This window comes from Ctenopharyngodon idella, chromosome 14 (genome assembly GCF_019924925.1).
Source record: "Ctenopharyngodon idella isolate HZGC_01 chromosome 14, HZGC01, whole genome shotgun sequence".
NCBI lineage: Eukaryota > Metazoa > Chordata > Actinopteri > Cypriniformes > Xenocyprididae > Ctenopharyngodon > Ctenopharyngodon idella.
Genome location: NC_067233.1, coordinates 23,228,189 through 23,254,737, shown reverse-complemented (window position 1 = coordinate 23,254,737; position 26,549 = coordinate 23,228,189). Strand labels below are relative to the sequence as shown.

General features: G+C 37.5%; 1 protein-coding gene across 2 annotated transcripts in view; it reads right to left on the bottom strand.

Annotated features, from left to right (window-relative positions):
• Positions 1-25,855, bottom strand: part of kcnip1a (Kv channel interacting protein 1 a) — a 48,526-nt gene extending 22,671 nt beyond the window's left edge. The window contains exon 1 of one of the 2 annotated variants that reach the window (XM_051860140.1): positions 25,261-25,855. In XM_051860140.1, coding sequence (XP_051716100.1) covers positions 25,261-25,348 — 88 coding nt within the window. In that variant the 5' untranslated portion in view covers positions 25,349-25,855. Of the gene's footprint in view, positions 1-10,489; positions 10,659-25,260 lie in introns of those variants that run through there. The other variant, XM_051860143.1, reaches the window with a different exon arrangement.
• Positions 25,856-26,549: the final 694 nt, after the last annotated feature.

Genomic DNA, 26,549 nt, shown 5'->3' with positions numbered 1-26,549 from the left:
TGAGGTGAAACCACAGAACCAATGGAGATTATAAATGTATTACTTGTAACGTCTGCTTAAGATAAAAGGTCTGAACCCGAGCAGGGTGATGTGGATGTGTTCAAAATACTACCGTCATACTGTTTCATATACTGTTATTTAATACGAGTATGTCGTATATAGTGCACAGTATGCAGTGACCCTAGACTTTGACATTTTCTCATGACTGTTTCCTACAGCTCACTCTTAAAATGGAATGTTCTTTATTAGCATCGAGAGTTCCATGAAGAATCTTTAACATCCACGGAACTTTTCAATTCCACAAAATGTTCTTTATAGTGGAAAAAGGTTCTTTAGATTATTTAATCACATTTTATTATAATAACAGAAAGGTTCTTGTGGAACCAAAATTTTTATATGGCATCACTGAGTGAAGACGATTGAACTCACTTGAGACGAGCTCTGGAGACTGAGATATCGCTCCAGAGACTTACACAATTATAAGATATGATTCCAGTGGATCAATTATGTAAGGGATAATACAGTTAAAATAAACCCTGATAAGGTGATCCGGTATCGCCATGAAGGGGGTTATGCTAACCTCCTGATCCCACTCATTACACAGATACTTACTAGGGGTTCTGCCACTAGTTGACCAGTTGGGTCTGTGTTGGTGAGACATGGATCAATTAGATGGCAATTAGAGAAAAGCATGTCTACGTTTCTCATCCTCATCCTATGGATCTTCTCTCCATGCACAAATGCTACCGTTATGCAGTAACAGCAAAGACTGCTAATGCTGCTCAGAGTCATTTTCATAGGGTAAACATTGACCTGACAATTAAGGAGCTTTCGAACAGGGTAGTAGAAACTAGTAGAAACTCTGAAGTGTTGTGAGCCGGCCGACAGCGATGCCATTTAAGCGCGGCATTCAACAACGTCAACAACTGGCGGACGCCATGATTGGAGCTGCATTTTTGTTGTGTGTCGTGAGTTTCGTGATAACGAAGATGGAATTACATAATTTTATTTGAGTGTAAAATACACTCTGAAACTCAGTGGTCTTCACTACAACCCGTCAAAAATAAAGGTTCGGTTTAATTTCAAGAAATATATTACTATTGTACATAATATACAAATATATTACTATTGGGTGCCGGTGTTTCTTATGGCATGCGTTCGGCCAATCAACGTACACTTACGTCACTGGTAGTTCCTATTGTGTGGGGTCAGACCCTACTCTGAAGTAGGAGTTAATTTAGTCCCCCAAAGCAGTTCTATAACTAAAATCGTTCCCAGTACTTCTGCCAGTAGTTATAGGAAATATGAAAACGTTCCTCCAGTGCAAAAGCCACTTTAGACAACTACATTTCTGGATGATTGGTCAAAAGTACCGGTACTTTGGTACCAGTATCATTTTGAGCACTATTGAGCAGATTCTGAACAACTTAAACACCTCTGATTGGCCGTTGTGTTCATGCACTCATGAGATACATCTGTGTCAAATGCTCCTGTGAGCTCGTTGAACAACATGTTTTTGAAGCGTTGAACCCAGTGGCCAATCAGAAGTGTTTAATTTAGTCATAACAGCGCTCAAAATGCTAGGGGGAAATGCTGGTATCGTCACATTTTTAAAATTTCAGTACCGACTTAGTATCGATCCGGTACTTTTGACAACCCTAGATTGGTCTAGTGGTCAAAATGTGTATTAGTGCAAGCTACATACTTACTAAAAATTAAATAAATAAAATGTAAATAAATGAAACAAATAAATGTATAATTTATTAAATTAAAATGAATAATTTATTACAGTTCATAAAAGTAAATAATATAATTTAAACTTAATTAATTAATTAATTGTTAACATTAATATTAATTTAAATAATTAATAAATATTGAGTATAAATTATTTTATGTGAAAAGAAAGAGAACCTGGTGTTATGCAAGAAACATGAAACTAATACAGCAAAATCTGTTGCCTGGAATAAAAGGCACATAATAAGCTTATTTAAATATTTAAAACATCATAAAGCTATTAAAGCTCATAATTGTAAGAATGTTAATAACTGAGATTTTCAAGGGATGGATGTACACAAGGTTTTATGTAATGTGTTCTTCTACCAACTGAGAGATGAAACTAAATGAAAAGGTGGGTCTTTTCCAAAAGACAGAACTTAAAATTTAGATTTAAAAAAAAATAGTGCACTGCATCAGGACGTTCAATCAGAGACAGAATAACGCTCAGATGTGAGGGCTGTGAGACGTCCATCTCACTCGTCTGTCTGCGCTTTCTCTCCTCCTCTTACACGCAACAGAAACAGAAAGAAATGTGTTTTTCTCCAGACATGGTATGAGTTCTTTGATGTTTTACACCCAGCAGCGGTTTAATAAAGACTGAAACGGAGATGGAAATGGAAGATGAGGCGAGAGAGAGAGAGAGAGAGACAGACGGCCTCAATAACATACCGCCATGCCTGTGGAAGGGGAATTGGCTATAGAGTTATATTAGAACGTCGCTGACAGAAGGGATGAAAAAGGCAGGACATGTTTTGATCGAAGGATTGTTGCCGTCTGTTTCTAAATGATGTCAGTGAAGGAAACGACTGCATGCCAAAAAACATGAATATAAATGTTGCTCATTCATGTATGTGTTTATGTCATGAAAAGCTGGGCAATATATTTGCAGCCTTCTGATGATCTTATGTTTTTGCTCTGACATAAAGGGACATAAAAATGAAAAATCTGTCATTATTTAATCATCCTCACACGTTGCTACAAACCTTTATTTCTTCTGCTGAACACAAAAGATGTTTTTTGTTTTTTCAATCAGAGTAAATTAATGTATATATACAGTATATATAAACATTTAAATATTAAATGCAAATAAAAACACTATGACAATCTAAATCTTGTTGAAGACATAAATGAAGGCATGTTTTCCACAGGAAGAATTATATTTTAATTAATTTCTTTAAGTTAATAAAATGCCACATGAACAATGCCACACAAAGACTTCAGTGAATGATAAGGGAAACAAACAAATCAAAATACTGAATTGATTTGATAAAATAGACAGCTACAAATGAATCAAATTTAAAATTATATAGTGTGAAATACTGTTGAGCTGTAGTATTTTAATGTATTAGCTAGTCACTATTTTGTCAAATATGCTGTAAATCGTCAGACCCAATAGTCAAATTTCATGATCTGATCACACTGACCAGAAGTGAACATCAAAACTCTTAATTTCAGCACAAATCACTTCACGTCTGGTATTCTTAGGACCTGGTGGAACAAAAGTACAAAAAATGTCATATAAAAACTATGGAAATGAATTGTAACCATGGCAGGAAAAAAACTGCATCAAAGTATTTTTCTCTTTCACACACAAACTCATCTAAAAGAAGTCTGTAAAACTGAATAGTGAAATTCACTCAAATAATAATGAAAGTTTATTGTACTTAATAGAAAAAAGTTGCGTGAACTCAAAATTTGATTGTAGTACGCTGAACTTAATATGATTGGGTTGCAACTTCCAGCAGACTTCTAATTCCCAGCATGCTACACGTCAGACTGAAAAAGGAAAATAAATGTTGAAATTAAGTGTTATTTTGTGTGTTTTTGCACAAAATTAACATAGGGAGGCACAAGTTAGAGTTTAATGTTGTGTTATGTTGGGATTTAAAGGGGGTTCATATTCTGTTACGTTAGTTTTGTCACACTTTTGTCACACAAAACTAAGTTCTACTAACTTAAAAAAAAAATGAATTAGTTTACTTAAATGTTTTGAGTATTGTGAACTTACTGAGTTTTACAGTGTAAATGAGGATATACCTCAGACCTCAATTGTTTTATATGAAGCTAATTATAACAATCAATAACTCAAAAACATTATGTAATTCATTTATGAATCGTTATTAAGGATGTTTCCGGATTTGCTCAAAGGGAGGTTTTGTCAGATTTAGCTCAATTCAGGGTAAGTAAAGCAACACACACACACACACAAACACACACACACACACACACACTCACAATTATAAAGTATATCTGACAGGACTGTGTTATGCAACAGGCCTCAGTAATTACTGAGCATACAACAGCATAAATCAAATGTCATTCTTGAAAGCACACATATTAATTCAACAAATAATCACACACAAACACCAAACGTGTACACGTCAGCTTGACTAACAATCTATTTGTCGGGTTAAAAATGGAAATATGATGAAATGAACATTACAGGCTAATTGTTCAGGTCTCGGAAGCAAATCTTATATAACGTATAACTGACTAGCTTAATTCCGCCAAACAACGTGATACTGTGACGTTCCCAGCAAACCCTGCAAACATTTTACATCACCTGTTTGTAGTCAAATACTGCTGTTTATCACAATGTTATCTGAACAAGTAACATTGTGCCACACTGTGTTTATGTTTGAACATGTCAGTCAGCTCTCAAGGGTGAAACTTTCACGTGCTTCATAAATCATGCAATCCTTACAAAAAATGTACCATGGTAACTATTACTTTTTCAGCAAAAAGTACTACAGTTTTTGCAAGGGTATTTTTTTGACTGAATAATTGACAAGACCTGGTCCTTCAGAGCTGCGGTCGAGCAGTTCCAGTGCATATGTGGATTTCGAGGTATGTACTGAAAGGAATAACTGATGAAGCACTGATGAATTATTGAAAATTACAGTACACCTATAGTGCTCCTTGAGCACACATAAACTTTGAGTTTTTCCACCTACATCATGATTACCACAGGTACAGCTTCATATAATGTGTTAAGGCATTTTTAGGTTTTTGTGCATAAAACGCTCATGTGTAGAAATAATTCACAATACTGACTGTAAATAATAACAGATTAAAAAGTAATCTTGGTGCAGGCCTTTAAAGGTAGGGAAAGCAATTTCAGAGAGGCTAGTGATAGCAAGCTAGCTTTGAAAGCATGAGATCCCACCTTCCCTTCAGGGCGTCTTCGAAGAACTTCTGGATTTCTTCCATGACTCTACTAAGAAAGCACTAACTAAGGGCAAGGGCAGTCTGACTAGTCTGATCTGCTTGGCGTCTCGCTCTGCTCATACTGACATATTACAAATAACAATTAGCCCGTGATGTTCATTTTCCACAGCTGAAGTCGCACAGCACTGACTGCTGCCAACATCTCACGGGTGCAGCTCCCTCTGCTTCACAGCTTCTCTCTTATGTTCATTTCCTCCAGTGGGAATAAAGCAGCTCCAGATAACAGCTTAAATCTTAATGCGCTTTAAGAGCTCTGAAAATTTGCATTTGCATACAAAAAAAAAAGTATCAAATGTACCGTGGTATCACCAAGAATATGTACCATGGTTTTTAGACACGCTTTATGCTAAAACCATCCATGTTTGTCATGTTTTACTTGATGCGCCAATATTAATGCTGAAAAAGGTGACATTTGTATTGTTGCGAGGCAGAGAAATGAAAATGCACGACAAAGAAAGCGGATGCGTAGTTCCGTCTCTGTCTCATCACCCACACTTTTCATTCATTGCCTTTGATTTTTTCTTGGTATCCTGACCTGATTTTCCTCTCTCTCTCTGTGGAGGTCTCAGTAAAGAGCCACACGTCTTTATGTAATGAATGAATCATCTGTAATGTCTGCCATTTCAGGGCCGTTAAACTCATACAGCTGGAAGACGGAGAGAGAGAGAGAGAGACATTGAGAGAATTCAGAGACATTTAATCTGCCCACAACCTGTTTGTTCAACAGTCCATAAAAGAGCCGTGTAATAAACACACCTTATGTGTGTTTTTCAGCTGTTCATCCATACTCCACTCGCTCTCATTCTCTCAGCACAGAAACATCTAGAACAGAAACTGCTTTCCACACCATCAGGTTTTCTTAAAGATGTTAAAATACTCTCTCCTAACTTCATTTAATCTACAGACTACAACTGAGCCATTCATAGGTTGAGTCCACAAAATCACAGTGTATACACTACAGCATTATCAAAACATTGCTGTGAGTGTGGGGCGGTACTAACTGTTTGTCTGAGCAATGGCAGACAAGGGAGTGTTCGGGACCGAGGCCAAAAAGAAGTCATGACAAGCTGATTTTAATAATTATTTCTGTCTATAAACTTAAGTATTTTGCCTCAAGTATGGTATTTTCAGAAGAGATACACAAAAGTTAACAAAATTTTGCTTATGCATTATTTTTATTGAAAAAAAAAAATAACAATGTGATTATTTATGCATTTTCCATGCATATTAGTGAAAAACAGCACAGGTCATACTCACAGCATTATAGTATCTCAGTGCAACTGGACCCGTTGCAAAAACTGAACACATTGTTATTTTAATTTTGGTGGCTAAATTTGTTCTAGAAAATGGAAAATAAAACGTGATTTTCTTTAGTAGGTGGTTAAATTCTAATTGCTCACATCACCTACATAAGCGAGGATCAAACAATCATAGTCTGGTTTAAAACATCTAATGTTGCCATTTCTAACAAAGATCTCAGCTGTTTTATTTACCTGCCAAAACTAATTTTACCTTAATTTAGCATTTGGCAAGTGTTTATATTGGGCCCTGGGCATCAGTTTCACACACCAATCTGCTGATATATTGAAATTAGGCTTTCAGAGCAGGTGTTTAGCTCCAGTGGGAGGGAAAATACACTGAAAATATTGATAAATCAAGACAAAAATCATACAAAAACATGTGCTACAGTTTCAATATCTTATGCCTGTCCACTTTAACCAATTTTAGCCATTCATGCCGTGATGTTACATCCAAATTACCACACATGATGACATTTGACCCGATTGTCCTCCATATACCATGCATTATGTTTTTATTTACAACATAAATTCAGGATGCCTGAACAACCTATGCAATATTGCAATATTAACTTTATTTTCTATTGCAATGGACAGATGTATAACTTAAAATTCATCACTTTGCAAAAAAAAAAAAAAAAAACTATATTGGCATGCATTATATTCTTGTTATTAAAGTAAAATGAAATATTATAAGATATTATATTCCTTTGTGGTTTAATTATAGATGCATCACTGTTAAATCAACAGCAACTAAGTGGCTTAGTGTGAATTGAAGCAGCACACACAAGCCTACGCACACACACATGCATACACACACATACACACACACGCATACACACACATACATACACGCATGCACACACATGCATACACACACACACACACACACACACACACACATCAGCTCAGTGGAATGCTTCCGCTTCATTTAAAAGAATCTGAACAAATGGAGCCAATTTTCCATGGCACAGACCCCTGGGCCAAAAGTGCTTCATTAGTATGACTTATACAGACAAATAGTAATCTAGAATTTATTTATTCCAGCCATTAGTTATTAGCGGTGGATACCTGTAATCCTACAGCACAGACCTCTGTGTGTCTGGATACCAATACAAAAGCAGAGCAGCTAGTGATCTGAATGCTAATGCAGCCCACAGTCTCAGATCTGACTCGATGACAATTAACATACTCAATGACCAAAAGTCACAATCTATAACCAAAGACTGAAACTTTCAGGACGTATAAGTGTGAGCTGGTCAAAAGGGTGGGCGGGCTCTTTTGACTTAGGCCAATAAGCAACCACCCAGAACACGATAGAGTGCAACAGTCAGTTCCAGAAGTAAAAGCTCCATTCATTTTCTCCATAAGGATATTGATTTTGAATAATAACTTAAACCTTTAAAGACAGATCTAATGTGAGGTACGAGGTTGTTAATCCATGGTATTTGCTTCTGTTGAAGCATTATTTCAGCTTATTTTAAAGGGGACCTATAATGCCCAAGATGTAATATAAGTCTCTGGTGTCCCCAGAATGTGTCTGTGAAGTTTCAGCTCAAAATACCCCACTGATCATTTTTTTTATAGCTTGTTAAATTTGACCCTGTTTGGGTGTGATTAAAAACACGCCATTTTTGTGTGTGTCCCTATAAATGCAAATGAGCTGCTGCTCCCGGCCCCCTTTCCAGAAGAGGGCGGAGCTTTAACAGCTCGTGCTTCGGTTGCTCAACAACAACAAAGCTGGAGAATCTCACGCAGCCAAAATGAGGATTGTCAGTAACGGTGTTCAGCCTTACATTGTTCAAACCGGAGTCGGACACTGATGGAGAGACTCAGGAAGAAGTTACAACTTTTAGAATGAAACTGGTGTCACCAACCCGGGAAGAAGCTCGTTGTAGTCCCTACCAGCCATTTGTTGTAGTCCTTAAACAGTGAATTCTATAAAAGAAAATATCTCCCTTTGCATTGAACTTTGAGCGTCGTAACTTTGCAGATGTTGTTTATGCTCAAACAGCAACATTACACACTAACTAAAGTTAAAAAAGTGTAATCATAATCAACCACCCCATTAAAATAGTCGTGTTTAACAGTGGAATTCCTGGTTTAAAACTACATTACCCATGATGCTGTACAGAAAATGACACCACAGAGTTGGAAAAAAGCAGCAAAATAGCTTTTTAGCTCCGCCCACTCCCATGAAGCACTACAAATAATCGAGTCAATCTCCCTACACTCTCAAAATACTGAAATGTATATATGTATATATAAATATATTGTTTTTATACATAATCAACATTTGTAAATGAGTAAATAAAAGAAAAAAAAAATTCCTGAAAAAGGGCACTGTTGCACTCTATAGCAACCACATAGCAACACCCTGGCAACCACCCAGAACACCATAGAAACCACATAGCAATGACCTAGCAACTACCTAGAACACCTTAGCAACCACATAGCAATGCCCCAGCAAAAAAACAGAATACCCTAGCATCAGTGAAAAAGTGTCACAAAAGAAAGCGCCACTAACATTCTATTTTGGAAATCTGTTGCTACGGTTACATTGGATACTGAGTTAGAGATGAAGACTGACTTTATTTACCTGTTCATACCGCCATCATTCAATCCACTCTGGTCGGTTAAAAGGTCACTATTAATTACAGTTTTCAATTTCAAACTCTGACTGTGAGTGCAACCTATAAGCTATTACCGTATATAAAGGTTTCAAGACAAACATTACATTTAACCTTTGTAAAATGATTTCTTTACCCTTTTGGTTCCATTATTTACACAAACACACACACACACACACACACACACACACAGACAGTGTTCACTCTCTTACACAACTGGTTTTCCATCATGAGATTGTTGTTTTTATACATTAAAATCATTATTATAAATTATATCTCATTTTTCCTATATAATTATATTTATTTACGCTATATTTTCTATCCAAGCATTTTTCAGGTCAACACAGACAGGGAGCCATGTGTATAAAATTATGTCAAATTGTAAGCCAGACTTATAATAACAATTGGACGGAATCATTTCGGAATATTTTTATATTTGTATTATTCTTGCATTCAAAGCCATTAAAATAATCACTATAGTAGTAAGCCAATTTTTCCATATACATTTTAATGTGGGAAATATATACACACATATATATACACTTTTTATTTTAATAAAACTTTTACAAGTAAGTCCATAACGTATGTAGCCCCGCCCCTTTCAGCGCTGCGCTCGATGTGTTCTGTCTTCCGGTTTGTATTTCCACCGCATTAAGGTATGATATTACGGATTTATGAATGAATTGCTCGTTTTAAAATCTTCCTGGTCTAACTGACTTTTGTTATGACATCCGCTTCAAACATTACAGTGCTCATGATAACTTTCGTTAACTCTACAACAAGTAAATCCACTAATTACTCTTCGACAGCGATACCATAGAAATATACAGAGCTACCGCAAAAAAAGGAAGTTCAAAGATAAAATTCTAAAGATGGCTGCGCGCTTGTTTCTCTGGCGCATAAGGTCTTTATATTTTCTGATTTTTATAAAGACACACACACAGAGAACAGATGATTAAATGCTAGAGTGAATACCATAACCTTTTATAGACCACCAGCTCATTCTGTATTTACACAACGTCTCGTCCGGGAACATCGCCCATAGAGACAGTCAGTGTACGCGCGAGCGCGCGCACGAGAGAGAAATCTATGAATGAATAACGTTCATGAATAACCATTGTTTTACCCTGAAGACACACAAACAAACTCCTACTAAACAAAAGCATCTCTCTCCTTCACGTTTGTTTTTAAAGGTAATGCACTTCACGTTTTATTGCATACCAACAAAATTAAAACAGCTGGAGTTATAAAAGAGGTGAAAAAAAAAAAAAAAATCCGACACAGACGCACATCGAAGGAGGAACCCGAGTCATCTATACAGACCAGAAGATCACAGAGACGCTTTTCACTGCAGACAGTAAACAACCACATAGCAACCACACAGCAACATACTAAAACAAACATAATACACAGCAACCCCAAAACAAAGCCCTATAGCATCATAGCAGCAAGTTTTCCATGTGCAAAAAAAAAAAAACCCTCACATTTTCTTCAAAAAAATCTAGAAAGCATAGTTTTAAATTTATTTTCCCACACAAACATGTGTGGTCCGCTTACCTGTGTGATAGTTCACCTGTTTGCTCTGCATCGAGTACGTTCCCATGACGGGACCCATAACTGAATCTGCAGCTACACACCTGTAGCATGAGACAGCAACTCGCTCAGATGAGACCGAAACGTGTGTTCGTTGGCGGTAGTTCAGCTTGTGTGTGTGTCTGCTCTCATATCATAGATCCTTCCCCTCTCTCTCTCTCTCTCTCTCTCTCACACACTCCTCCTTTCTTTATCCACCTCCATCAATGCATATTAATCTTTCTCTCTTTCTGTCCATCAAAATCTCTCTCTCTCTCTTTTCCTCCCACCCTGGAGACAAACAGAAAGAGTGCGAGAGAGAGTTAATGCCAAAAAGGAAGAGGACAACAACCAGGGAATGAGAAAAACCTCAGGGAGACAGAAACTCTCTGGCAGAGGAATAGAGAACAGAGGAAGTGAGCGAGCGATTCTGGTGTGTTTCAGCGTGTGTGTCGTCATCCTAAAGCAGAAACGACAACCCAACCTTTCAGACAAAAGTGAAAACACTTCAGAAAATCCATCTTTTATTATTTGCTCATTTCACAGTGCTCCACATGAAGCTTCTCCTGTGGTTTAAGGCAAGACACAGAAGGTGAATATATAACAATTTAAACTCCTTAGATATCAACATACTTCTTCAGGTCATTAATCACAGTACATTAAGACTGCTGTTTTGCATTACAAGTTTTCTGAAATGGTATGTTTAAATATGCAAATGACACATTATCTAATTAAATATGCACTAATTTACATACATTTCCAGAACAAACATTTGTCAAAACAAACGCCTTTGTTTGGAATAAGTGACCTCTAGCGGAGAAAATTACATATTGTGCCTTTAAATGTCTGAAAACTGAAAACGTGTCAAAAAATATTTTGGTTTTACAAATGTTGCACACACAAAAAACATCCAGTAGAATTGATTGATTTAGCTGTACTTGAAACCATCGAATGAGGTCGTTGATTAATTGAACTTATTGACACTATATTATCTTCTGTAGAGCCGCATACAGTTGAAATTGAAGTTGTACTTATAATTGAAATGACTGATTCCTGAAATTAAAAGTTTTTGTGACTGAAAAATATGGTCAATAAGTCAACAACATATGTTTTACATTACTTTAACTCAAAGTAAATTTAAAAAAAAAAATTGCTAAACTTATTTTGATAAGTTTTATAAGATTCAACTCATTTTTAGTCAGTTTAATATAATTTAAGCTGAAATTACTTATACAGCCAAGTTGATTGTACATACTTAAAAATTTAAGGCAGCAAGTTATTTACAGTGTTATATATACTATTATATTTTATTTCTTTGATTTAGCTTTATTTTTATATTTTCACTTTTCATTTTAATTTTAGTTTTAATAACGTACTTTTGTCATTTATGTATGTATATATATATATATACATATATATATATATATATATATATATACATACATATATATATATATATATATATATTTCTGTTTACTTTTTATTTCAGTTTTAGTAATATCAGTATTTCAACAAACGTTTTATTGCAGTTAGTTGACAGCAACATTTCTATTTTTTGTTCATGTTCTTTAAGTTTAACTTTTTCATCTAATATTTACATTTTTATTTTATTTCAGCTTTATTACAATAAACAATACCTTTTTTAATAGTTGAAGTAAACCATAACAACACTGACATTGTTTTTCCTGTTTATTACTGTAAAGCTGCTTTAAAGCATATTGTATAAAGCTATATAAATTAACATGAAAACTATATAAATAAACATGAATTGATTCAACAAAAACACCAAAAAACTTAGAAGTGAAAAGAAAAAAAATATGTAGAGATTTTGCGGCCTGAATTTCTGTCTGTCCAAAAGTAATAAGACAATTACAAAACAAAACCAAAACCTTCAATTGTGCTCAAGATTCTCATTTACTTGCTACGTGCCTCAAACAAAACCTCTCAAACTTTGTCAGTTCCAGCGACTGGTTTTTGTTCGTCAAAAATGCTGTTTGTAGCTGTCGAGACGAAGGCCATTTTGTGCAATATGCATCAAGCAATATGTGAATGATCTGACAAAACGATATGAGCAAAGCATAAAAGCAAAGATTGTGTTTGATTGTTTTTTTGAGAACTCAAATCTCACTTTGTCACTGAGTTTGTTGTTTTGGTTTTACATTGATCTCAGTTTTTACTCAGAGCAAAACCTAACACATCAAAGAAAGACACTGTGGATGAAACCGGGTGAAAGAATAGTTTGAAATGAATGAAAATTAAATTATACACTTAAGAACAGCTTGTCTGCTTTGCACAACTCTGTTCTCTGTATATCCTTTGGACTATAATTAGTGGTCTTTAAGAAGTCAAGCATCACTGTAACTATTGCTTATATGCAAGGATAGTGATTTGAACCAACCCAGTGGTTGAAGTTTAATACTAAGTATTAAACTTCAGCATGTTCACTGTTTTGTTTGTATATGGCCAGAAAAAGCGTCAAAAGAAATCAGCACTACTGCATCTCTCTCTCTGACACATGCAGTGAGCCGTGCGTAAAGGTAGCACATTCTTGCATATTCCACGTTTCTAAACATGGACCGCTCGATAAATGCTAAATAAACGTGTTAATTTGACATGCAAATACTGTCACACACATGCTTGCGTCATCATTACCTGATAGCTCATCGAGCAAAACACAGTGAAACGGGTGAGTAAGTGATTCAATGAATCATTCATTAAGACTTGCGTTCTTGAATGAATCAGTTGATTTCAAATTAATAGGTTGAATGAATGATTCAATGACAAACACACCTGCCTATACTGATTTAATTTGATTGGTAACAGCCCGACTGTGTCTTATTATTCTAATTTAATGTACTGTTTTAATACATTTTTAAACAAGTTTATACATTTAAATTTAAGAATTTGACATAAATTACATTTAATAAGGTTAGAAAAAAATGCCCTTACATTCAAAAGATTCAATTTAAGGAGGCAAATATCACCTCGTAGTTGGAAAGTTAATTGATCAGAAGGCGCTCCTAAAATATTATATAAGTGTAGAGCCGTGCTTTAGCAGTGTAACAGCTTGAGTCGCTGCAGTAGCACCCTCAAAAACATCTCATACCTTAGTGTACTACTACTAAAATGCCCCCCTTTAGGGTTAGATAACATACAAAGGTGTAGCCTACCTTTGAGAGTACTGGCCCAGTACAGCTAAAGGTTCAACACTTGCACTGTTATTATGAAGGTGTACTGTGTAACACACACACACAATGTATTCATTTGATATTCATTACAACACAAGGTAGTTTTAAATGAGGAGAGGAGAGAAGAGGAGTCAGCTGTCGGACACATGCTTTAAACATCTTCTGGACTGAGGCAGATATGAGCTTTATTTTATTCCCTATAATATATATTTAATTCAAAATGAAATATTGATATTTTAGAATTGAATGTTTCAGAGGGACACCGTTTGTCCTGAGGGCTGTTGGGTTGCATGTGGGTGTCCTGTCACACTGCATGGGCTATGAATGTACATCACAACTTCACAAAACAACACATTCTCACGCAAAATGCACCTACAAATGAGTTTGCGAAGACAGAAATACACATGAATACAGAGAATCAGGGCACTAGTACAAGACAGGCTAAATTCAGCTCCAAATCCTGTTCTGTTCACACACATAGATTGGTTATGTATAGAAATGGCATGATATATGAACCACATTTAATATTTCTGTTGGCATCATTTCAACAAACAAATTTGACTTTTACGAGCAGCTCTTTTTAGTGAATGGAAAACATGCAGTGTGATCAGTGCAATCTGATTCACAAACAAATGACTCTTATGAGTCGGTTCTTCATAGTGAATCAAAAACATTTGCGAGATCAGTGCAGTCTGATTCACGAACAAATTGTTTTTAGTGAGTCAAAAAATATACTGCATGGTCAGAGTAGTCCGACTCAAACAAATGAGTCTTGAGTCGGTTCTTCTTAGTGAAAGCTTTAGCACGACCAGTCCAGTATGATTCCCAAACAATTTACTCTTATGAACTGGTTCTTTTAATGAATACTAAATGGATAGTTCACCCAAAAATGAAAATTCTCTCATCATTTACTCACTTTCATGTCGTTCCAAACCTGTAAGACTTTCATTCATCTTCAAAACACAAACAAAGATATTTTTAATGAAATTGGAGAGATTTCTGTCCCATTGACAGTCTATGCAACTACCACTATGACACTTCAAACTGTTCACAAAGAGACAGTAAAACTAATCCATATGAAGTTAATTTAGTCACGATCACTTTATATGATGAACAAATTAAATTTAGGCTTTTATTCGCATATAAACATTCATCAACGCACATATCAGTTGTGGTAAACAGAAGCTCAAGCATGTTCGTTTGATGTGTGAAAACCAATGAGGTTCATTCGTGTGTTACGCAGCATGTTTGAGCTTCAGCAGGAACCAATGAGGTTCATTCTTGTGTTACGCAGCACGTTTGAGCTTCCACAAGAACCAATGAGGTTCATTCTCGTGTTACGCAGCATGTTTGAGCTTCAGCAGGAACCAATGAGGTTCATTCTTGTGTTACGCAGCACGTTTGAGCTTCTGCAAGAACCAATGAGGTTCATTCTCATGTTACGCAGCACGTTTCAGCTTCTGCGAGAACCAATGAGGTTCATTCTTGTGTTACGCTGCATGTTTGAGCTTCCACAAGAACCAATGAGGTTCATCCTCGTGTTAAGCAGCATGTTAGAGCTTTTGCAATAGCCAAAGAGGTTCATTCTCATGTTACGCAGCACGTTTGAGCTTCTGCGAGAACCAATGAGGTTCATTCTCATGTTACGCAGCACGTTTGAGCTTCTGCAAGAACCAATGAGGTTCATTCTTGTGTTATGCGGCATGTTTGAGCTTCCGCAAGAACCAATGAGGTTCATTCTTGTGTTATGCGGCATGTTTGAGCTTCCACAAGAACCAATGAGGTTCATTCTCGTGTTACGCAGCACGTTTGAGCTTCTGCGAGAACCAATTAGGTTCATTCTTGTTACGCAGCACGTTTGAGCTTCTGCGAGAACCAATGAGGTTCATTCTTGTGTTACGCAGCACGTTTGAGCTTCTGCAGAACAATGAGGGGTCATTCTTGTGTTCAAGGGGCATGTTTGAGCTTCCACAAGAACCAATGAGGTTCATTCTCGTGTTACGCAGCACGTTTGAGCTTCTGCGAGAACCAATGAGGTTCATTCTTGTGTTACGCAGCACGTTTGAGCTTCTGCAAGAACCAATGAGGTTCATTCTCGTGTTACGCAGCACGTCTGAGCTTCTGCGAGAACCAATGAGGTTCATTCTTGTGTTATGCGGCATGTTTGAGCTTCCGCAAGAACCAATGAGGTTCATTCTTGTGTTATGCGGCATGTTTGAGCTTCCACAAGAACCAATGAGGTTCATTCTCGTGTTACGCAGCACGTTTGAGCTTCTGCGAGAACCAATTAGGTTCATTCTTGTTACGCAGCACGTTTGAGCTTCTGCAAGAACCAATGAGGTTCATTCTTGTGTTACGCAGCACGTCTGAGCTTCTGCGAGAACCAATGAGGTTCATTCTTGTGTTACGCAGCACGTTTGAGCTTCTGCGAGAACCAATGAGGTTCATTCTTGTGTTACGCAGCACGTTTGAGCTTCTGCGAGAACCAATGAGGTTCATTCTCATGTCACGCAGCACGTTTGAGCTTCTGCAAGAACCAATGAGGTTCATTCTCGTGTTACGCAGCACGTTTGAGCTTCTGCGAGAACCAATGAGGTTCATTCTCATGTCACGCAGCACGTTTGAGCTTCTGCGAGAACCAATGAGGTTCATTCTTGTGTTACGCGGCATGTTTGAGCTTCCACAAGAACCAATGAGGTTCATTCTCATGTCACGCAGCACGTTTGAGCTTCCACAAGAACCAATGAGGTTCATTCTTGTGTTACGCAGCACGTTTGAGCTTCCTCAAGAACCAATGAGGTTCATTCTCGTGTTACGCAGCACGTTTGAGCTTCTGCAAGAACCAATGAGGTTCATTCTCGTGTTACGCAGCACGTTTGAGCTTCTGCGAGAACCAATGAGGTTCATTCTTGTGTTACGCAGCACGTTTGAGCTTCTGCGAGAACCAATGAGGTTCATTCTCGTGTTACGCAGCACGTTTGAGCTTCTGCGAGAACCAATGAGGTTCATTCTCATGTCACGCAGCACGTTTGAGCTTCTGCGAGAACCAATGAGGTTCATTCTTGTGTTACGCGGCACGTTTGAGCTTCCACAAGAACCAATGAGGTTCATTCTTGTGTTACGCAGCACGTTTGAGCTTCCTCAAGAACCAATGAGGTTCATTCTCATGTCACGCAGCACGTTTGAGCTTCTGCGAGAACCAATGAGGTTCATTCTTGTGTTACGCGGCACGTTTGAGCTTCCACAAGAACCAATGAGGTTCATTCTTGTGTTACGCAGCACGTTTGAGCTTCCTCAAGAACCAATGAGGTTCATTCTCGTGTTACGCAGCACGTTTGAGCTTCTGCAAGAACCAATGAGGTTCATTCTTGTGTTACGCGGCATGTTTGAGCTTCCACAAGAACCAATGAGGTTCATTCTTGTGTTACGCGGCATGTTTGAGCTTCCACAAGAACCAATGAGGTTCATTCTCGTGTTACGCAGCACGTTTGAGCTTCTGCGAGAACCAATGAGGTTCATTCTTGTGTTACGCGGCATGTTTGAGCTTCCACAAGAACCAATGAGGTTCATTCTCGTGTTACGCAGCACGTTTGAGCTTCTGCAAGAACCAATAAGGTTCATTCTCATTCCGACTCACTTACTGAACTGCAGGTTATCATTATTCTGTGAAACATAATTAGCGACCAGAATGTAAATATGGTTGTCAATTTTTCAAGAGTAAGTTAAATTGAAAACATACGCACATGGGAAGTACCACTGTGAAGTGTTTTGATGGCTCAGAGATCTAGATCCCTTGAGAGAAAAATGTGACCCCTCCCTGACAGCAAACTTTAATTAATCACATTAATGATGACAAATTACCATTTCAATTTCAAAGACAAGCACTCCCTGCAGGCAGAGATATAGCCTAACAAAGTACATCTGACTCTGTGAATACAAATATCTTCCTGTCTCATCAGAAAGATGCCTTTGAACGATGATTAAAAAATAATGTTAATATTTAATTGAGAATCTCAGTGAAAGTGTAGCTGGCAGAATCTGTGTCCTAACCAACTCAAAAGCAGATCTATGGTTGTATGACAAATGAATATCCGTAATTTTTCCAGTCAATCATGATTGCTGGATGATTTTTCTAATCTAGCCGATGAAATGCAGTATTTGAGAGCTCAGTGTCATGTCTTAAATTAATCAATTGTCATGAAAAAATGGAAACTGCATTGTTTTAACAGCATCCACCAATACCCACATAGGTCTACAGATGAACAGCAATGTCAAAAGACACTTTTAATTAACATGTCTTGTCAAACAGATGTCAGGTTTAATTGGCCTGTCATTGAAAATAAAGACGCACTTTCCGCCCTCTAGTGTTTAAAAAGAACATCACAGTCAACCACACAGAGAGCTGAACAAAAGCACACAGCTGCCACCCAGCGGCAGACTCAGGAATTACAGGCTGCAATATCAAAGCCAGCACACAAGACAACAGCGAATTTTAATCAACACACATTCAGACAACAGCATATACAGTCGCACTTTATGTGTAAATCCCAATTACAGAAGCCCTTATCAACAATTAAACGAAACTTTCATTTACAAAAAAAATGCATTTTTCAAGCACTATGGCGTCCTCTTGGTCATGCTTATCATCAGACCTGACAATAAATTAAAGAATATAAAGCTTACGGAAGACATGATGGATTCAGTATACAAATGTGAATTTATATCGTAACCCAGTCAGTGTGAAATCTTTATTTTGGCCTTTTCTCTCCTTGACTTGCTAATAGTGCATCTCTGAAGTATCATAGGAGGAGCAGGTACGCTAGGGGGGGCCAATAAGCCTAAATAACAATTTTCATATTTTAATTATTTCGTTAGGCTAGAGTTCTATTAAAATGTCTAGGTGTTGTTTTTATATAATTTATTTTCTATAGATCACTCATGAGGCAGTACGTAGACGGCATTGTCACATGATACCTGTTTTTTTTTTTTTCAGCGTTGGTCAGAATTCATCAATCACTGTCGCTTGTGATTACAGATTAATTTTTAAAAAATAATTCTGACCGAAATCTACACTACACGAAGCCATACATCACTGCTACTTTTTAAAAACAAGTAAGTAAATAAATAATGCTATCTTGATAAAGCAACAGCTAAATTAATGGTCTCATACGAAATTTGCAGCGGTATATATATATATATATATATATACACAGTGGGTACGGAAAGTATTCAGACCCCCTTAAATTTTTCACTCTGTTATATTGCAGCCATTTGCTAAAATCATTTAAGTTCATTTTTTTTCCTCATTAATGTACACACAGCACCCCATATTGACAGAAAAACACAGAATTGTTGACATTTTTGCAGATTTATTAAAAAAGGAAAACTGAAATATCACATGGTCCTAAGTATTCAGACCCTTTGCTCAGTATTTAGTAGAAGCACCCTTTTGATCTAATACAGCCATGAGTCTTTTTGAAAAAGATGCAACAAGGTTTTCACACCTGGATTTGGGGATCCTCTGCCATTCCTCCTTGCAGATCCTCTCCAGTTCTGTCAGGTTGGATGGTAAACGTTGGTGGACAGCCATTTTTAGGTCTCTCCAGAGATGCTCAATTGGGTTTAAGTCAGGGCTCTGGCTGGGCCATTCAAGAACAGTCACAGAGTTGTTGTGAAGCCACTCCTTCGTTATTTTAGCTGTGTGCTTAGGGTCATTGTCTTGTTGGAAGGTAAACCTTCGGCCCAGTCTGAGGTCCTGAGCACTCTGGAGAAGGTTTTCGTCCAGGATATCCCTGTACTTGGCCGCAATCATCTTTCCCTCGATTGCAACCAGTCGTCCTGTCCCTGCAGCTGAAAAACACCCCCACAGCATGATGCTGCCACCACCATGCTTCACTGTTGGGACTGTATTGGACAGGTGATGAGCAGTGCCTGGTTTTTCTTCAAAAAGTTCTATCTTGGTCTCATCAGACCAGAGAATCTTATTTCTCACCATCTTGGAGTCCTTCCATGCAGGCTTTCATGTGTCTTGCACTGAGGAGAGGCTTCCGTCGGGCCACTCTGCCGTAAAGCCCCAACTGGTGGAGGGCTGCAGTGATGGTTGACTTTCTACAACTTTCTCCCATCTCCCGACTGCATCTCTGGAGCTCAGCCACAGTGATCTTTGGGTTCTTCTTTACCTCTCTCACCAAGGCTCTTCTCCCCCGATAGCTCAGTTTGGCCGGACGGCCAGCTCTAGGAAGGGTTCTGGTCGTCCCAAACGTCTTCCATTTAAGGATTATGGAGGCCACTGTGCTCTTAGGAACCTTAAGTGCAGCAGAAATTTTTTTGTAACCTTGGCCAGATCTGTGCCTTGCCACAATTCTGTCTCTGAGCTCTTCAGGCAGTTCCTTTGACCTCATGATTCTCATTTGCTCTGACATGCACTGTGAGCTGTAAGGTCTTATATAGACAGGTGTGTGGCTTTCCTAATCAAGTCCAATCAGTATAATCAAACACAGCTGGACTCAAATGAAGGCGTAGAACCATCTCAAGGATGATCAGAAGAAATGGACAGCACCTGAGTTAAATATATGAGTGTCACAGCAAAGGGTCTGAATACTTAGGACCATGTGATATTTCAGTTTTTCTTTTTTAATAAATCTGCAAAAATGTCAACAATTCTGTGTTTTTCTGTCAGTATGGGGTGCTGTGTGTACATTAATGAGGAAAAAAACTTAAATGATTTTAGCAAATGGCTGCAATATAACAAAGAGTGGAAAATTTAAGGGGGTCTGAATACTTTCCGTACCCACTGTATATATAATGATTGCTCTATGAATCCAGTAGGTGGCAGTATAAACTAGAAATCATCCCCCTGCTGCGTGTACAGGCTCCCAAAGTGAGTTCAAGCAAGCTGCGAGTTTAAAGGTAAGATAATAGAGTGTAAGTAATGAAATAATGCGTGATTACAGGCATTCCCACTGACTGCTTGAACACACATTTAAAGCAGATCAGTTCTACTAAACCTGCTCATGACAGAGCCCAGAGCACTTTTACAAACATAAAATACGTCGAGACCGTGGAAAATGAATTCCATGCATCAGAAAGGCTGAAATTGAAAAGTACAAGTGTTAGAAGTGAATGGTTTCCGCAGTGAGGTTTACAGTAACTGTCTGAAGGGAACGTTCACCTGCAGCAGCTGAACATGATGATGAGAGTTTCTTCATGCTGCAGGGAAGGAACATGATGACTCGAGAATCATTAAAACCAGCAGGAGAACTGAATTTAACGACAGAGTTGGGAAAAATATGAGGAACATGTTGAGTGTTTCTTCATCTTTTAGTCATATTGAGTTTAGTAAAACAATATTTTCAAAGATTTCAAGATAGTGTCAAAAAGTGTCATGGTATTTAATTACTACCGTGTACTATGGTATTCTTAGAAGGACCTTGTACCTATTATATATGTAGACTCAAACACACACACACACACACACACATATATATATATATATATATATATATGCACAATTATTGCAATACATACAGAAAATGGCAGTGAACCAGCTTTGTGTTTTATGTGGCTGTGACCTTTGTCATGGTAAATCTACATCAATATGTCTGCTTTCTATAAATATAGGACACACACACACAGAGCTGTCAGTCTTAGTGTTGGCTGGGTCTGGATGATATCTGCCCATGCCAGAATATCTCCTGAGGTTACTGCACTTAAAAGGCAACAATGCAAATACAACTTCACACATTTTCAATGCTAGGAAGTGAAATCACACAACAAACACAGACGCATATGCTGTTAAAGCCAGAGGCGTGATGTGCGTTCCCTGTGGGGATGGGCATAAAACACACACACACACACACACACACATACACACACTGGACTGTGTCTCTGCTTCAGCTCAGGGCTCCACGGGGAGCTCTTTGTACCATCTGAATCTGAGGAAATCACATTACTTTAGAGTCATCGAGTGTGTGTGTGTGTGTGTGTGTGTGTGTGTGTTCAATGCAGCACTTATGGCCTGAAGTCACACAAACAAATACATTCTATATACAATATCAAAAGTACAGAATGGAACTTGCTTAGTGAATGTATGTACAGTATGTGCATGTACAGTACATAGTCACTTGTCTCTTAGATGCAGTAGTCTTTGCCTGCAGGTTTACAGCAAAACACAGTGATATTGTGTGTGTGTGTGTGTGTGTGTGTGTGTGTGTGTGTGTGTGTGTGTGTGTGTGTGTGTGTGTGTGAGAGGGAGAGAGAGAGAGAGAGAGAGAGAGAGAGAGAGAGAGAAACAGCTTTAGCATTAAAAGGAATCTTTACATTTTCAGATTTTCACATGCATATGTTGTTTTTCACATACGTATTAGAATCCACAGTAAAGGAAAATCACATGAGATCTCTTTCATGTCAGCTGTCTCACCAACAATCTTAAAAATAAAGGTTCCAAAAATGGATTTTTGCAGCAATGCCATTGAAGAACCATTTTTGGTTCCACAAAGAATCTTTCAGTGAACAGTTCTGTGTCAAGAATTGTGAGGACTCAGGTGCAGAAAGTATTGAAGGGTTTTATTTAATCAAAAAATAAACAAAACACAACTTAAACCACGAATAGGGGAAAAACACAGTCCAAGGCAGCAGGATTGGAGCAAGGCATGACAAACAGATAAGGCTTCCACACGAAGAACATGGATAATGATCTAGCACATGATAGAGAACAAAAGGAGAATAAATAGGGAAGGAAATCGGGAGGGTAACAACAGAGAGCAGGTGGGGCAAATGAACCAATAATCAGGTAACAAGAGGGCGGGGCAAACACTAGAGACTGACAGAAGAGCACATGGCACACAGAAACAAACAAAAAGTCATGTGCAAAATGCATATGGCAACCAAACATGACAGAAGCCAGCCATGTGCTCTCACAAACCCACAGGACAGAAGAGCACATGGCAGACGAACACGCCCATCCACCATGTGCCCAAACAGAAAACAAGACACAAGACAGACAGAAGTGCACAGAGGATGGATGTCAGAACCCTGACACCGAAACTGAACCAAGACTAGACAGAAGTGTCAGGATCCAGACACCATGCCCCGAATACGCTCACATAAACACGAGACAAACACATAAATGTGTCAGGATCCTGTCACCAAACTAAAAACAAGACCAATCAAGGTGACAAGACCCTGACAAGTTCTTAAAAGAACCATTTTTTCTTAGTGTGAAGAATAACCTAAAGAACATTTTTCCAAAGAATCTTTTGTGCAATGGAAAGCCTCTAGGGATGAAAATGGTTCTTTAAGAAACCATAGATGCCAATAAAGAACCTTTATTTTTAAGAGGGAATGATATTAAGTGAAGAGTCTCCTGCTCCTCAGACGGTTCTCCAGATAATCTCACATGTGTCTCCTGAGTTTCAGAAGAGATCTCAGCAGTGTCTCAAACTGTGCTCAGATTTGCCAGAGATCTCAATATTATGAACTTGTTTACATTAAATTTCCTGAGCTGCTATCCACATTCATTTGTATGACAACTATTGACTAATTTGCATCTATTTTATGTTTCAGAAGGATTTTTAGGAGAAACATCTGAAGTTGATGCTTTAATGAGTTATGAAAGAGCAAACGCTGAGCAATAATAGTTTATTTGATTTGTATGAAAACTGGTGGCAGTTTTGTAATGTTTGATGCTTTTTATTTCTTTTCTTTTTTTCTCGTTTTTTAGCCCATGTGTGTACCTAACCATTTTTGGGGACAAATTTGTACCCAGACCAGAAGTGAGCTAAACCTGACAAAATCTTCCAAAACCTCCTTTTGGGGATGCCTATATTTGTAAAAACAGTATAAAAATGAGCAAAATAATTTTTTTAAATTGTAAAGATGCAGAAAATTTTCTGTTATAGGCCTAGGGTTATAGTATCTATAACTAGCTGCATATGCGTGTGTGGTCCTGGTAAACCCTATGTTATGAGAACAAAATGTCCCCACCAAGATGGCAATATCCTAAATCACTGTGGGGACATTTTTGGTCCCCATGAGGAAAATGGCTTATAAGTCATACTAAGTGATGTTTTTAGAAAATGTAAAATGTTTTCTGTGATGAGTAGGTTTAGGATACGGTTATTGTAGGGGATTGAATATACAGTTTGTACAGTATAAAAATCATTACGTCTATGGAATGTCCACACAAAACATGGAAACCCAATGTGTGTGTATATGTGTGTGTGTGTGTGTGTGTGTGTGTGTGTGTTGTATTTTGTTTTCCTTTCGTTCTATTTGACAAGTGGCAGTAAAATCAGATGGTAAATCAAAGCAGTAAACCAATCACACACACACACACACAAGATTACATCCAATGTGTGATCACTCCCATAGGTCTTTGCTCACACATAAAACACACAGTCTCCTCTTGTAAACAACACCATTACCTCTATTTCTCCCACATGACGCTCACTGTGCACGGCTCACACATAAAATATAGTCATCACTGTTGTTCCACCCAGCAGTCAATATACCATAAATATATGACACAAGTGCACGGGGTTCCTCAGATGCCCTGGAGAATCTCTAGACACCTTGTAAAGAGGCCTTGAATATCCTAGTGTGTACTCAAAGAACTTTGATTTATAATTCTACACAGCAAAATCACAGTTAAATCAACTCTGCTCAGAGTACATATGGTCCCTCTCTAAATAGTGCTAAAGTAACACTAAAGCAGAGTTAAAGTTAATGAGATAATTAAGTGATTAATTAAGTGATGATTAAGCGTTAGTGATGAACACCTGCTGTTAACAAGCAGAATCAATGAAGAAAAGAGAAACACAAGAAATACAACTGACTTCAGCCACAATCTTAGATGAAATCAACTGAAGATAAAATACATTATATCTCTCAAGATCTCAGCAGAGGCGGATTATATTTCCTTCAGTGATTCTGCTTGTTAACAGAAGGTGTTCATCATTAATGCTCATTCATCAATTAATTGCTTCATTATCTCATTAACTTTAACTCTGCTTCAGTGCTACAGAGTTGATTTAACTCTGGTGATTTTGTTGTGTAGTGCATTGAAATATTTCCTTTATTATAAAGGAGCTGAAGGAACAACTGACAGTGACAGAGTTCATTCAGAAGGTAAGATTCATTTTGTACATTCTTCAGCTGTCTGTCCTTTATTCAAGATGTCTAGAGGTTCTCCAGAAGAAACCAGCTGTGTGACGATCTGAGGAACAAATAGTGCCTCTAAAACCTTTGACACTGATGTTTCCGTACCGTGATGCTCTCAGTACTAGCAAACACAAAACATGCTTCAATGAATGCAGATTCTTTGATTTAAATAAATAGGCCTACACTAAATTGCTTACAAATAATTACAAAGAAATGGAAAGTAATGCATTAAACATTAAATTTTAAAAGTAAAAAAGACTGGAATAATATTTTCTTGAAAAACGCACTCCAAAAACCTTTGGTTTATATACAACTTCCAAAAAAAAAAAAAAAAAACATTTTCGGGGTGTAGATCATCCATATTTGAGTTATGTACCCTTTAAATTAATTATGCACACATTTTCATACCTTTAATGAGTGTTCCAGTCACCAGTCTGCTCACAGACAGAGCAAACTTCACTAACCCATGTTTGCAGCGTCTGGCACAGCCGGGCATCCTCAGAAAGTCTCGGGGTGAGAGCTAGTTAAATCCAAAACTAGTTCAATATTCAGCTCAAGAAGAGATCAGACAGTCAACAGAGTAAAATAGGACCATCAAGAAGGAGATGCAAAGTTCAGGAGCTCAGAGAATCAACTGCAGGCGAACAAAAGTTAAATCCACACCAACTCGACTGAAAAGTGTTTGATTGTCTTCTACAGTGTGAAATCCTTCACCTCTTCACTTTTCTTTCTTCAGTTTCCGCTCAGATGAAGGATGCACAAAAATCAATGAAGGGACGAATCAATGAAGCACCATGAATAAAAAACAAAAACTCCATATAAAGTCCAACTTTCAATAAAACAGGAACTTTGTGTCCTCTCTTCTCTAAAGAAAAAAAAATGAAAAAGGACAGAAGAATGAATAATCACTGAATGAATAATTAAAGAATGTCAGAGTCCCTCTGATGAAGAGTGATGATCAGCCTCAAACTGACGCACAGCTCGATTCCATCCGCTTTTATTCCCACCCTCTCTCTCTCTCTCTCTCCCTCTCTCTCTCTCTCTCTCTCTCTCTCTCTCTCTCTCTCTCTCTGCTGCAGAGCACCGTTTCACTTCCAGCACTGTTATGTGGACGTTTCCCTCCGAGGCAAGATGGTTCAATATTACAGATGTGCCTGCATGTTCTTTCTCTATACTGTATCTCCTCCCTCTCTCTTACATGCTCTGCCCTTCTCTTTTTTTTTCTTTCTTGAAGAAGGTTTTGCATGGATGGAGCCATGGAGGACATTACTGTGGTTAGTGATGAGAAACACTGAAATGATTTACTGCACTGTATTGTAAGAGGAAGCTAAATAAATAATAATAAATAACAAAATAAATAAGTGATGATTGGTTCAGTGCAATTTAATCTCAGTTACTGAATGCAATTTTGAGTCATCCTTCAAAATCCCAAATTCACTAAAATGACAATTATCAAAACATTATTGTTCAAACTATATATATATATATATGTGTGTGTGTGTGTGTGTGTGTGTGTACATTATATATATACTGTGTGTTTGTATGTATATATATATATATATATATATATATATATATATATAAAACATTGCACATAACTGTACATAGATCTGTAATCTCTAGCATATCTGTATTTTTATTAGTGTATTTTATTGTATTTAATTGTATTGTTTTTTTTTATTGTGCTTGTTGTGTTC